At 32.4% G+C, this 15,176-nt stretch overlaps 1 protein-coding gene across 3 annotated transcripts in view; it reads left to right on the top strand.

The window, feature by feature from the left end:
* Positions 1-208: 208 nt before the first annotated feature.
* Positions 209-15,176, top strand: part of LOC113492079 (cytoglobin) — a 29,843-nt gene continuing 14,875 nt past the window's right edge. The window contains exon 1 of one of the 3 annotated variants that reach the window (XM_026869367.1): positions 209-273. Coding sequence is in view for 1 of the 3 variants with exons in the window: in XM_026869365.1 (XP_026725166.1) it covers positions 13,113-13,190 (78 nt within the window). In the remaining 2 variants the exon portion in view is untranslated. Of the gene's footprint in view, positions 274-1,164; positions 1,320-13,033; positions 13,191-15,176 lie in introns of those variants that run through there. The other 2 variants (XM_026869366.1, XM_026869365.1) reach the window with 2 other exon arrangements.

Below are 15,176 nucleotides of genomic sequence, written 5' to 3' on the forward strand. Positions count from 1 at the left end.
TTTTGTAAACACATCGCAGTATCTAATATACTCGGATATGTGAATATCTGAGTATCTGGCTTTTGACCTGAAGCGATAAATTTTGATAACAAGATGTTAATAATAGAATCATTCCGCTTAGAGTCTCTTGGGACGGTTTGTCACTGAGTCCAATTCAAGACCGTGAGACGAATAGTGTACTCGTTGATAAATGTGTGTGTTTATGCAATAGAGCATTAATTAATAGTATAGGGTAAAATTCGACCAAGCGCAAGTCGGGTACCGTAAAAGCCTGTAGGTATATAAGTGGAAGATATAATATGTTCTATTTTTAGTGTTTGGTGTTAAAAGGAAGTGGTATTCCCGCATGTACGGTTTTCGCATTAATCTTTCTCTTCATGATTTTTCTTAAAAAAATACTCGTTTAACTACGTTTTTCACAAACATTCACAAGCACAAATACATCCAGAGCCAGGACAAGCACTCGCGGATATTATTCAAAACATCTATCTAGAGATCTTCATATACAGCACCTTATCCATCACTGCTTGAATATATTTTTTGCTTATCTGCCGGCAGCTTGACTTGCAAAGCTCAGTCTAGTCTAGTCTGTTACTTGAATTAACATCAGGGGTCAATGCTCGTCGAAGCAATAGTATCGATTAACTTTCACTAGAGCTTAAGATACACAAAAGGTGCACTGAAGCCTGTTGTGTAGAGCAATCACCAAAATAAATATAGACACATGGCTGAAAATTGCAAAGGAACTTCTTGATAAAGATTCAATCATGAAAGTGAGGATATTTTCAATGTCAACTTTGTATATGTACATAATTATATTGCCATACTTTTCATTGAATCGTTTTTTTTTTTCTAATTACACATTAATGTGAATTAATTCATCTGTCATTAATCAGAATCTTTCGTTGCTTATTAACCTTTTCTTGAATCTAGGTAGAAAATCATCTAGCCATTTTTTTTACATAAAATAATACAAAACGTAAATTAATCCTCAGAAAATATCAACTGCTATCAATTTAATTCGTAGTCAACAAACTAGGTTAACAAATGTCATGAAACACACCTCAACTAAAATAATTCGGAAAGCCATCGGTTAAATGTGATTACTCTCATAACGAGCACTATTATTTTGATAGGGTTTCGTTGGGCGGGCGGGCGGCGGGTAAACAAAATATATGCGGCCAGCCACTACCACTCAGTACCCACTCGGACACGGCGCGCGTAGCACGCGTCGAACGTAACCGCAAATCGACACCGCTACATATTACCTACGAGAAACGCGCGCGTAAAAGTTAAAACGTTCATTGATATTGTGACTGGTAAGTTACGTTTTTCAGTGTTTAGGTACTCGGATATTTTTTTTTTATAATGTTTTTAAAACGAATCTTTTTAAATTTTCTGGCAAGTGGATTTGGTCCGCTCGTCGCTGTTTGGTATTTAAACGACAATGTATAAATAGAAATTAATATTGTTTTCGTAAGTTTGTTTTTGTTTTTAAAGGGATTTAGTTAATTTATTATGTTGTTTGGAAAGTTATTCAGAAAAGTGTTGAAATTATAGCGTCGTAGTCGCTCTTGACAGTCGTTTGTTTATATTTAGTTTATCGTCGAAGCAGTTGATTTTTTTAACTGATTACTAATGAACGAAAGGTACAATGTTAGTTGTATGTAAAGGTTTAAATAAATAACTCTTAAAAACAACAAAAAATAACAATTGGTAAGCTAGTTTTGATATTATTATTATTTCATTAATCTGAAGTAATTATTGCGCACCTGTCATATATAAATATATTATTAACATATTACCAACAAATTATATAATTATAATAAAATCAACGATAACACGTTTTATATTAAGAACAAACAATTTGAAGATAATCTAACGTTTCAAACATTAACTTCTTATCAAAATTACCGTCGATATGAAATCGAAACGCAAAGAAGATGTAAATGATTATTATCTAAACATATGATAATAATATTTAACACTAAAGTAATCCTTATAATCGGTGGCAAACTATCCCACTGTTGGGCAAAGCGCTCTTATCTTATAGATAAGGAAACAACATTTATCACTGCAATCGCTTGCTCATTTTCTAGTTGAATTTAAACAACATTTAAAACTCTACATTGTGGTAATGTGTGTTATAGATTATTTAGCTCTCAATAGCGATTCGCTTGTAAAGATAATTAATTAAATACTAAACAATTACACTAGAAGTAAAGTCAAGTCATTGATATCTTCTCCTCATGTGTTATGCTCTTTATGGAGCAGTTGAGGTCTGTGACCGTCATATGGTAGCGATTCAAGCAGATGTACTTGTAAGCACTTCTCTTAAATAGAGTTCATCATTACAAGATACTTGCAACAAAGTATGGTCTTAATGGACATAATTTTTATATATTTTTTTAATTATTCGTTCATAGCAAAGGCTCTACAAAGACATGTTACAATTATCGTTTAATAATTCTTTTCTCACATGGAAGCAAGATTATGTTAACTATTCTAAACGAGTGACTGAGATTTTATAGATATAGTATAGATTATGAAATATTCTTTTCTCCAAATAATGAATACAAAAAAATAAATGACGATCAATTTTTAATTCAGAATTTCTGGATCGGATGAACGGATTTTGTTAATGCTATCATAATTTAGCCTCAATTAGTAGTTGTTTGTTTCCATGAATATTCGTCAAATTTGACTTAGTAGTTTTTATCGTCTTACATGTTAATCCTGGAGATAAACTACCTGTGTACCAAGTTTCATCTAAATCCGTTCAGTGGTTTTTACGTAAAAGAGGAACAAACATCCATATAAAAACTTTCGCGTTTAAAATATTAGTAGGATACTTGTAGTAAATTCCATACTAGATATTTAGAAATTGAGTTACCGCATTGGAATTCCATTTATCAAGGAAAATTGACATATATTATGACACAAGTCTATACACCTTTGCATCACACTTCGAAGAAACAAATGACATATAATTGTTTTGTCTGATTATATTTCTTATTATCCAAAATGTCTGTTATCTGGCCAGTATCAAATATCAACAACCAGAAATATATTTGACTCTATTATCAAAAACAAATGTTCAATTCAATAGTTTATTACATTCGTACGTGATTATTACTGAAACGTCTCGAACTCAAATCGAACTATTTGATAATCCTCATTTATTTTTATCTATGTAGGTATTTTATAATACATTATAAAATGGTTATAACTTCATTGTTTTCTTATTTAATTTGATACGCTATTCGAGAATACATTGTGCAAAAGCAAAGAGCATAGTATACTTAAAAGCAATGCTTAGATTTCTGATTTGTAATTGCTAATTCAGTAACTACAGCTAAAATAACCGGTCAAGTGACAGAAAGACGAACCGCCAGACAAACGGACAGGTAAAAGGGGCCGGAAAATATGTTTAGAAAATGACTAATAATGGTAAATGACAAATGCTAATTAAATAATGAGAAACATTCTAATTGTTGCATATGTTAACGTTGCAACGGTGACACGTGGTTCAATTATCACAATTCCCATTCCTCACCTAAAATTATAGAATAAAATTTGTAACGTGAAAGGTACGGAAATAAATAGATCGCTATCTTCTTAGTATATTGTATTTTGGGAGCAAAGGATGTCATTCATAAAGCCTGAAGCCAGCTACATTCGCGTTTCAATTTATAAACTGCGTCTAATTTGCCCCTACCGTATCGAAACTATCAAATCTATTTAGTCACACCTATACGTTTGAGTGAATTGTATTCAAATCTGCAAATATATTAATGACAAAACGCAATAAAAAATGGTAGGCTCTTTAATGTAATTTTATAATTTCCATTTAATAAATGACATTCAACAATAGAACCATGCTAGCATAACTTGATAAAAAAGAAACAATTGATTAATTTGCCAACATAATACTTTGTTCATTTTAGAACGCAATACATAAGTATGGAAAATTAAAATTCGAATTCGTTGCGCTCAAGCCGCCATTACATAATGAGCAATAAAAAAATAACGCCATAAACAATATTAAACCATTTTGTTTGACGTTAAAAGTTTATTGGGTTAGTATTAATTCTGTTTCAATTACTACTACAGACTTTTTTAATGTTAATCTAATGTTAAATTGTCGTTAAAACATTCCATGGTGTACAATTAAGAATATTCTAATTCTACAATCGTAAAAGGACAGATTCGTTCCTACTACATTTAAATCAATTGTAATAAAATAACAATTAAACATAGAACACCTAATCAATTACGTAGTTTATGTTGCTTGCTACTATTATCTGCATTTTAGTGTAACAATTAAAATTAAATCCCTATAACAACCGCACCTACATGTCGTAAACTATGACCTGCCAAAGAGCTACTTAAAAAAATAATTAGAAAGAGGTAATCAGAACTCGAAAACAATCAGCCAACACTTTATGGGCATTTAATCAATTCCATATTCAATTTATGAATGCGCCGTAGAATCAATCACATTTTTTTACAAATGGCGCCTTGTAACTTCATTGTTGAATATGGCGCCAATTTACGCCCGCCATATTGGTCACGGAATCAGGATGTTATCTTTATAACTCCTTACACGGTTTATTAGAAACGGTTGGCTTATTATACGCTAAATATAACTTATACGCCAAAAGTGTCCACACCTTATTACAAGCCTGTTTATAGTATATTGATGGCAGACGATGAATCTATTTTCGTAGTTGATCATCGGGTATGGACCGTTACGTTAAACAAACAAACACTTATTAAGACTTTATCTAAGAAAACTGTGATCGACTTAAAATAATGTCGGCTCAAATATGTAATCTACTTTTTTTAGGAAACACATTTTCCTTTGCAAACTAATAGCACTAAAGAGGTTGTTAAACTTTTTTTAAAGTGGGAATGTTAGGTTTTCTCAAAAAGAAGATTTCTAAGTCACATAAAAAACGTAAGTTAACGTTGCCGCCACTTAACCAAGATATAACTAGGTATTTCGCACGAATCCAAGTTGACCTACTCGTTGGTAGAATTTCATCTAATATCGTTCTGTGGTTTATGCGTCAAATTTGAATAAACATGTTCGTAGGTAGGATTTTCCTGAATGTTTAGCTGATAAGTGAGACCTATGCTCCCTGTTTGACTCACATGACCGTCCGTCATATGATCAGATTGTATGTTTACGAATAACTTGTTAACTCGTTTTATATTTACTTACATCATTCACTGATTAGATTATTTATTATTTAATGAGTACCACATTTAATAAGATATATTTACTTATGATTTATCCGATAGTTTCTGATAATACTGTCTATATATATATCTATTACTATTTTGTTCGTTCTGTATTCGTTATTCCGATATATTATCTGTCTTGAAATGTGTATCCGGATAGCAATATGATTAATTATAAGCTTTGTATCTAAGGAGAGATAGTTTGCCGATAGTTCAATTTAAAATACATTAAAATTCTTTTTCGTCAAATACATCACACAACAAATAGTTACAGCTACACGGACTCCTTACACTATTTATTTATTGAATACATTAGAGATTTATATGCAGTACCTATGCATGAAAAACCCGATCCGATCTTTAAATGACAGATAACTGACTTGACAGACGTGCCAAAATAATATCTAGTTTTCGTTATAACTTCAAAATATATTTCTTATCACAAAATTTTATTTTGTTTATTTTTCAATAAATAAACACAAGTACTTCGGACAGATGTTTAATACATACGCTATATTGATTGAAATACATACTGTTGCCTGCAGCGGATTATAAGATTGGATTTTACCGATAAAACACTTAATAATATGTAGCAAAAAACATCCTCTCTTTGCTAATATTCATAATCTTACAGGAATTCGCGTCTTACTCATCGCGCATCAAATCTTAAATCAACTCGAAAACGTTTAGTAAGAAAACAAGAACAAGCTGTATTGTGAGTACACACAAGTATATCAAATATACTTACGGTTATAAAGACGGTATCCACACAAACGATGAGCTATATTTGCAAATATAACACTAATCTTAGTCAATTTAATCTTATGTATTGAGTTGATATCTAAGTATATTCAATTTTACTGCCTAATTTTCCGCTTCAAATAATGAACCTGTAAAAAAGCACAAATATTTCGAGTAATCGACATAACTATTCACATTAAAAACTATTTGGATGTTTGATCTCTATAGTTTATGGTTTATATTGACCAGATTATGAACTTTCCATTGGACCTCTACTTTAATGTGCTTGCAAAGAGAATGTAATTCACTGTGCTTGGACCAAAAAAGAACACGCAATGTGCGGCTAAACGTTGTTTATTTAAAATTGCTTCGGAATAAATGCGATGCACTTATTACTATTTTACATTGGCAAGGTTATATTAAACTACTATCTCACTTTAAAAACTACTATTGTAGAACTATTCATCAAAGATTCATAGATCTACGACAATACGATCAAAAACCTATATCAATTGTATTTTACACAAAAGGCATGGAATAGTATGAATTCAATATCATTGAACACACATTCCCGCCACCCTTATGCCTTGTTAATCAGAGATAGCGGTGCTAGGACCAACCTACCCATTAAAATCAATCAATCTACTTTAAATATTCAATTGGCAGCCTTGATCAATTAATGGGCTGGGCGATGAATAATGTTTCAATTGGCACAGAGTCGCGGTCGATTCTGGGTTAATGCAATTATTGAAGTTCAATTGGTTTGACGCGGCATGAGTGGAGCCACCCGCCACAGTCCAATTAATTACCGGTAGGATCGCCATGGGGTTAAACAATTTTGGACAATGTTTTTTGATAACATAATTTCGAGCTTTTTTACGTTTCAGGTTTATACGGGCTTAGTATTGTTGGCCTGAAAAGTAAGTAATGCTTAATTTGATTTTAAAATGCCGTAAGGAAATTCCTTCAGCCCTTCGGTGCCATTAGCAACCAAGAAAAAACATTCTCTATTGCCGTAAAGATAAACTTTTAATAAAACATACCAAACAATTGACCACCAATATTTCCCAAATCTTTTTCGAACAGAAAAATCACGTTCGTAAACTTGATAAAATTCAGTCATGTCAGGAAACTCCACAATAACATCAGTTCTGTTTCGAGGAAATTTTGTTTCGTTTTTCGAATAAAAATTAGTTTAAAAGTAAAACTTCGAATTACGTGGTAAGCGTAAATATTGGATCAAAAGGAAAATAAAGAAAACTGGGCAAGTTAGGTAAGCTTCTGGAGAAAAATAGGTCATAATTTTTCATTTGTTTTGTGAAGCAAGAATAAAAATGATCAAGCTACATGACTAAACAATAGCATTCTGTTGTATTAATCTTTTTTTATACTGGTATAAACCCTTTTAAAACAAGCTCAAAGAAATTATTATAAAAACGTACTTTCTTAATATTAAACAGGTAAGGTTGTCTGAAAAGATCTTATTAGTCCTCTAGGAAATTGTTTTTTTTTTGTTAATGAAATAAATTTAATTGAATTGATGTGTTTGTTGCACATCAAAGACGGTGATACGTTTAGAAGTTTGGGCTAGTAGCGTCACTTGTTTGTACTAGTAAGTGACGTCACAAGAGATTTCAACATCGTGAAGATACCCGATATTTTTGGAAAGGTACTAATTCGATTTTTTTACCTGAAATACCCAATTTCAAAAGCGTGGTCCCCCTAATATTGAGCACGGACTCCAAGCGGAAAACACGACACCATTACTCAAAAGTGTGGCTTTCGCTTAATTAATGCTTCCAAAATATGAAATGTTACTCAGTTATACATTCACGCCACTTGTCAGCTCACAACTTACTTTAATTAACTTATAAGCCAATTTATTGGATTAGGGACATTGTTATTAGTTGATTAGGTCGTGTACTTTTTAAATGACGACCCCAAAGAGGGCTGTGTTTTTAAAGGTTGATATATTAGTGTACATACATGAGTTTATTTCGCATTAATATAATAAATGCGAAAGTAACAATGTACGTATGTTTTTCACCACTTCGCGGCCAATTTTAATGAAACCTGTTTGGTGACGCCTAGGCTTTTTACCCGACTATGTGAGGAATAGGAAAATTATTTTGCAGCTATAATAGACACCCACGCGGACGAAGTCACAGTAAGAAGCTAATTCAGTAACTTCTGAATGCCAAAATTTCGATATCAGGCATTCTTAGAAGCCTTACGTAAAAAAAGATAATTATACGACTACAAACTCTTTTTTCAAAACAATTGAGATGGGGAATACCACATTTGAAAAATTGGCCAACTTTAATAGTAACGTCACCATTTCTTTTTTTCAAATATCTTTTTTTTTATCTATATTCTGTATGTATTTAGAAATATATAAGTATGTTTATCAGTTGTCTAATACTCATAATACAAGCTTTTCTTAGTTTGAGACTAGATGGCTTTATGTGAAAGTTGTGGAATATTATATTGTTATTCCTGCAACTTTTCTATGTTTATACTTTTCCTTGGTCGCTAAGATAAGCTGGGTGACTCATAACATTCGTTGTATAGTTAATGTACGTTATAAAGATTACTATACATGGTCTGTTTGTTTGTCTTTGTACAGTATTTACGTAGAATGAAGTGTGCGTGTTTGTTTGTGGTTGTCACTGACGACAAATATATAGTGTTTTGTTAATACTCATAATTTTGTTTATTGCTGCGTCGTCAGCAATTATCCTAATATGGTCTAATATGACAGTTAAAAAGTTAACATTTATAATTCTAAAGTCGACAAGTAAATATTTTAATTCCACGAACTGCAACGTAAAAATGTAGGAAAATAACTTGACACAATCACGCTAATATTATAAATGCGAAATTATGTCCTTGAGTTTGTATGTTCGTTACCTCTTCACGCAAAAACGGTGGGACCGATGTCGATGAAATTTGGTATGAAGGTAGCAGACACCTTCGACTAACGCATACTTTTACAAATTTTATCCGACTCCCTTAAAGGAAGGTAATGTTTATGGAGCTATTATAACGGTCATCCACTCGGGCAAAGCCGTGAGCAATAGCTGGTAATATAATAAGAAAAACCTATTTTCAAAAAACGATACAAATTAATCCGCTCACGATTTGTCAGTTTCTTTAAACACGTCGTCAACACATTTTCGTGTAACAGTAAATATGTATTGATTTAAAGTTTACCTTCTATATAAAGAAGTGTCTGATTTTATTATCACCTACGCGTGATAATTCTATTAGCTCTCCTTTTTTATTTGAATTACTTATTTGTTATTTTTTGACACTGAACAAACAGACGTCAATATTACTACAAGACTACGACACCAATGAAAAACAAAAGTTATATTTAGAAGTTTAAAGTTTTACAGTGATAGCTCATGGTGCACGGTTCCAAAACGTCATTCCTATGGAGAAGAACCGGCACTGAAACTGAATTAATTACTGTTTTTTTTTAAATATGCAATATATACAATAGTGAACAAATTGTTAATTGTTATTACTATGTAGCTGCATCAATGTTCCGATCATCGGTTTAAAAGCCTGGAAAGTCTCGCCAATATGTCCGCTCATCCGCAAAGAAATCGTCGAAAGATATCCTCTATGATATAAAAAGCGTCCTCCGATCTTTCATCCACGTCACATAATGTTTCAATTTTAATTCGCTACTAAGACTCCTAGACAAAATTGTTTATTTTACTAATAGCTCAAAAAACTCTTCATCTTTAGACTATATCCTAAGCAATGTTTAGATTGGCATCCACTCTAATCTGTTTTAGCTGAATATCGTATTTAAATGGAGTCACCTTCTATCTCACAACTCTATCTACCAAAGAATGCCTATGAGAATCGAATAGGATGTCATGCCGTGTCTTAATATCTCTACGTTTGTTTTATTTTTCCCGGGGAAGTCTCCAAACCGCATGCTGACTAATAAGATCGGGATGTTTGCATTTTCACCAAATTAGTATTCCACCGAATAATTTATTCAATTGCATTCGACCAGTCCAAACCCGATCGAGAACCTACAGCGTCTATAATAACGCTCCAATCAGTGTAGCGCTCGTAAAAGTCAATTGTGGGAAATATTCGCCGTTGTGGGCAAAGGAAACAGGTTATTGTGACTAAGAGATGTCCCGACTACAACTAATGTAAATAGTCCCTAAACACACCGATATTTTTGACGGAACTCGTTGCTGTGTTGCAAACATGTTTCCGATGACGTCAGCATTTTAGCTTTTGCTTTTTTTTTAGTTCACCTATTCTCATGCTTTTAATATGCTAAGATGATAAACTTCCCATTTAATAAAAACCCCAAAACTTGTAGGTCCTCTCAAACCAGACGAACTAGTAAAAAGGATAGGAATCTTAATCATGATGACCTCTTTAAGTTAAAATTACCTTATCTAACTAAGTACAACACATAAGACCGTAGACAGACAAACAAAAACATAACAAGCTTATCATATTTGTAAAACGCTACTGCAAACTGTCTCAAACAAACACAGTGCAATAAAATTATGATGATTGTGTACGATTTACAAAGCGTTGGGCACACAGGCGTATAACACTGTGTCAATATTTGTGTAGGTGGAAATCACATGGCACGAGCTAACAGTACTAACGTTAATGTAATCATTGTTCGCTAGGGACTTGTTACTGGGGACTTTGGCCCTCTTTGTCTATAGTTCTATGCTGTATAGTGACTCCCAAATAGTCCGAAAGGATTGAGTTCGTTTTGTATTGAATAGCCTCGTAAAACATTGATATTTATATATATTGAATTAGAAGAGACCGAGAGCGTATTTTTTCAATCACTTGATTTAGAGTCACTTTCAGAAATGTCGGTGATTCCATCATGAGAACCTTACCGCTTGAGGAAAGCTATAACCATTCCAGAAACTATTCGTATTAATTTGTATCAAAATACTCCATACAAAGTGTGTAGGAAAAATGGCTCTACATATTATTTAAGGTGAATCAGCCACTAATAGAGGAACGGTAGAACAATAAAATATTAGTGACCTAATTATTTTTTCCCTTTAGTTCTAACCTACTCTGTATGTAATTACAATCAGCTATGAAAATTTTAGACTGCACTGACAGCTGAGGGGTCAACTTGCGAAACCCCCTGAGTGCGACGTGTCGCGGTTTCGATCCGTGCGTGAGACAAGCATTTGCGTAATCCACAAATGCTTGTCCTGAGTCCGGGTGTCTTTATGTGTCCGGCCTGAATGTTTGTGAAAAAAAACTGTAGTGAACTATAAATACTCTATACTTTTCTGTCGCCCCTTTTTGGTCTTCTCCTAAAGAAAAGGAACAAATAGTAAGAAATTCACTTGTGATAATTCAGGATTTCCTTCTCAATAATCCAGGTTTCCACTCAATGTTTTCGTTTATTAATTATCAATGATGTCTCTAGTAGGCGTGACCAAGTTTTAACACTCATCCTACTAATTTATAAGAAAGTTTATATGTATGAATGCTCCTCGTTCACGCATAAACCACTAAAAGGATTTCGACGAAACTTGGCACACAGATACTTTACAACCAGGATATATGATAGTGTTTATTCCGATTTTATGTTCCTATTATTTGTAGCGTGGGTGGGCCCAGGTTCCACAGCTAATAAACTAAAAAGAGCCTTCAAAAGTTGATAGATTTTTAAGTAGTTACTTTTATGCATAACTTTTGCAATAATTTCGTGATAATTTGGCTTTTCGTCACCGCCATTGACGAAATATTGATTAAGTTCAACCGGATCATGATATCATGACTCACAATTATTTCGTTTTTCTCTGCATTGATTCTACATATTTAGTCCGGTTTTATGAACGATGACGTACGCTACACTCTGCTACGTCACGCAAAAAACAATGTGTGCCGTGTGGAGCTTTCTGGTAACTTCAATGATTTTTCTTAGAAAATACTTACGAGATTGTTTGGATACTTGGCTTTTTGTTCCGGCAGGTGTTAGCGATAGTTTGATGAGTATGATAGTTTTTTAGGGTTCCGTAAAGAAAGGGTAAAATTGGTACACTATTTCTAAGGCACCGCTGTCTGTTCATCGGTCTGTTGTCAAGCTGTATCTCATGAACCGTGATAGCAGGAGTTTCGTTTCAAACCTTTATAGAAAGATAATTTTCTGTTAAGTTTTTAATAAACTGGCTGTTGTGCGCGAATTCGTTCACGTGGTTATGAATTTTTCAGTGTAATTTTTTCACAATGAGAAAAATAAATTTAAATTTCACGCATCTTTGCCCCGGTTTTTAACACTATTACCCTTATTAATCATAACGTGAAAGTAACACCGAGTGAGTAACAATCTGGATCAAATCAGACCTTAGTTTAACTCAAATACAAACTCTAAACGAATTAAGTATTCATGAGATAAACGGCTAATTTAATGTTAATTGCAATTAAAAAATATGTTTTTAAAATGATCGTTAAGTAAAAAATTTGGTCTAAACTTGCTTTCAATAGTTTCTAAGTGGTCCCTTTTTTTCGATCAATTTAAAGCTTAAGTATAAGTCCCACTTAACTTCGGAAGCTAAAGTCCAATCGACGTAAAAAATAAGTGAAAAGTCTCTTATCCAAATAATGACCCAATTACTTGAGAAACTTTTTCAACTTAAGCACTCACTTCAAAGTTTGAATTTTTCCCGATAATCCAATTACGGGCTTATTCTTATGAAACTTAATATTTTAGTTGCTTTTAAAGTTTAAAACTATTTTTTTTTAACGTTACTTAAATTAATCAGTATTAAAAAAAAGACAAATTCGAATATAGAATTTAAAAATGCATAAATGAATGGAGTCGAATAATAAATAAGTATTTATTCCATAAATTCTTTTTTCAAACCCTCTGTCAATTGATGTCATGACTACATTCGAATCACGGGCTGCGCATGCGCTATAGATACCTACCTAATTAATCCCCAAATATTCATATTTGCATAGAGTCTTGTGACCGCGATAAATTTCACTTTTATATAAACAACTTTTAAGTAAAACGTGGTGCTATCACAAGACTGGTTTAGTTGTCATCGTATATTCTTAACGAACAGACGTTCGTTATTCGGTTGTGAAGTTTTAAAATGTTTTACGTGTTCCTAACTTTGGTATTTGTTTTATTTACTGTCATATCTTTTATGAAAAAGGATAAAAGTGAAAAGGTATTTAAATTTTTGTAATATTTTTAATATTTCTTTTAAAACTAGGTTTATGTTAAATGGTGATATTATTATTAGTAAACATTTAAAGTATTTTAAATTTTAGAGTTGTGCCTTTCGTGAACCCATTTAGACATTAGCATATAAACTAGTATTAATGTACTCAGTGAACTTCATCTTTATTACAACTAAGTCAAATCATTATAAGAGACTACTTAATAAAAGAAGCCTCAAAAAAACATACAATATATTGAAGCAAAACATCTTATGTTCAATTCTTAACATTATTAAATACCGGCCCGTAATTTCTCTGCTTTGCAAAGGTCATCGAATAAAAACATAACGACTCTATAATCCTATAAATTTGTTCATTTGTAAGAACAAATTTATATTAATAAACTTTGACTTAAAGTATCAAGAATTTAACTTTAAAAAGATGAACAGTTCTTATGTTTGCACTCCATCATTAATTGACACTTCGCAACTTTTTTTTCCTTTTTTTTTAATTTGCTTTTTTTATGTCCTTGCACGACAATGTATTATGATCAAAGCTTGTTTCTTGTGTAAGTATATTATGCCAGGAAGCGATAGAACATCTTCCAAGTAGTATTTATTGAACCGGATATATGACAAGTGTGCGATTGTAGCTAAATAATCGAATTCCTGTGTGAGATATGCATAGAGATCCATTGTGATATCGTGTGGATAACGAGACTGTTCACAAACGCAATTGGAATTAGGGTCGTTCTGAAATGTATGTTTGTGCCTATATTCTATTTGACAATAAGAAAAACAGAGATTTCCTGACAATTAAGGGCGTCTTTTAGTCTAGTCAAGTCTTTTAAGTATCTAAGTGCTCTTTTAAATACTGTAACTTAGCTTATTCAATATGTTCCATGTCATATACTGTAGGTAAGTTTCCAATGAGTTGATAGATATAGATAATGTCTTACTAACATTAAGACTCAAAAAGAAATAGTACACTTTTTTGCTACCGCGATCACGATTATCTTCTCAATTGAAACGCATATTAGCTATACCTAGTCTTAATAAATGTATTTATAACGGCTGGAATCGGATCTTTTGATAGTTTTTGCGTTATAATTAGTCTAATGCAAAACGATAATATTTTTTCGTTCATTAAATTATGAACTCTCGCTAAAATAATTAAATTAAGTACTTGAATCAATTATTTTTACGATGGTGTTACATTATCAAGACTTTTTGCGAAGCCTTTATTTTTTATTTAAAACAATTTACATATAATTATATCGATGACTCATAAATATTTTTAATGTTCTGTTAAATAAGAAAACCGGTTTCAAGAGAATAGATTGCCGGTTATTGTGTTAATTTAAATACTATTCACGGCTAATACAAAAGCTCGTGGATAAATATCAAATAACTGAATATTGATTAAGTAAACGTATTTACTTTTTCATTCATATAAGACACTAATTATCTCACTAATATAATAATTGCGATAGTAACTTTATCAAAGTACCGCAAAACATACACGGCAAAAATATAAAACTGAAAGATTCGTTTTTATCGAAACTTGCAGCAGGGTTAGGGGTCTTTTTCTTCTTCCTAGAGAGAGAGACCTCAGAGATCAAAAAAGCGAGTAGTGTTTAAGTCCGCGGACCAGTTGTTTCAAGTCATATTATTGTACCTAGTTGCCGAAGTATAGCAGACCTGTACAAGGCGTCGACTAACACAACTTTAAAAGCTTATGCTAGATCTCTGCTTCTGCTACGTTACTAACTGTATACAAAGATACCAATATCTCAATTTTTTCGGATTAAGCTACTAAGTAAGACTCTCGAATGTCAAAGTCTATTTAAAACAGCACTTTAATTCGCCCACCCTTCACCGCTTCCTAAGTGCTCCAGCCGTGAAGAAGAAACTGCTCAACAAAATGCACAGCGCAATGAATAGTTATTATGACAATGAAACAATTAGCTTATTATGTCAAGGTCTCTTCAACTC

Source organism: Trichoplusia ni, chromosome 3, assembly GCF_003590095.1.
Source record: "Trichoplusia ni isolate ovarian cell line Hi5 chromosome 3, tn1, whole genome shotgun sequence".
NCBI lineage: Eukaryota > Metazoa > Arthropoda > Insecta > Lepidoptera > Noctuidae > Trichoplusia > Trichoplusia ni.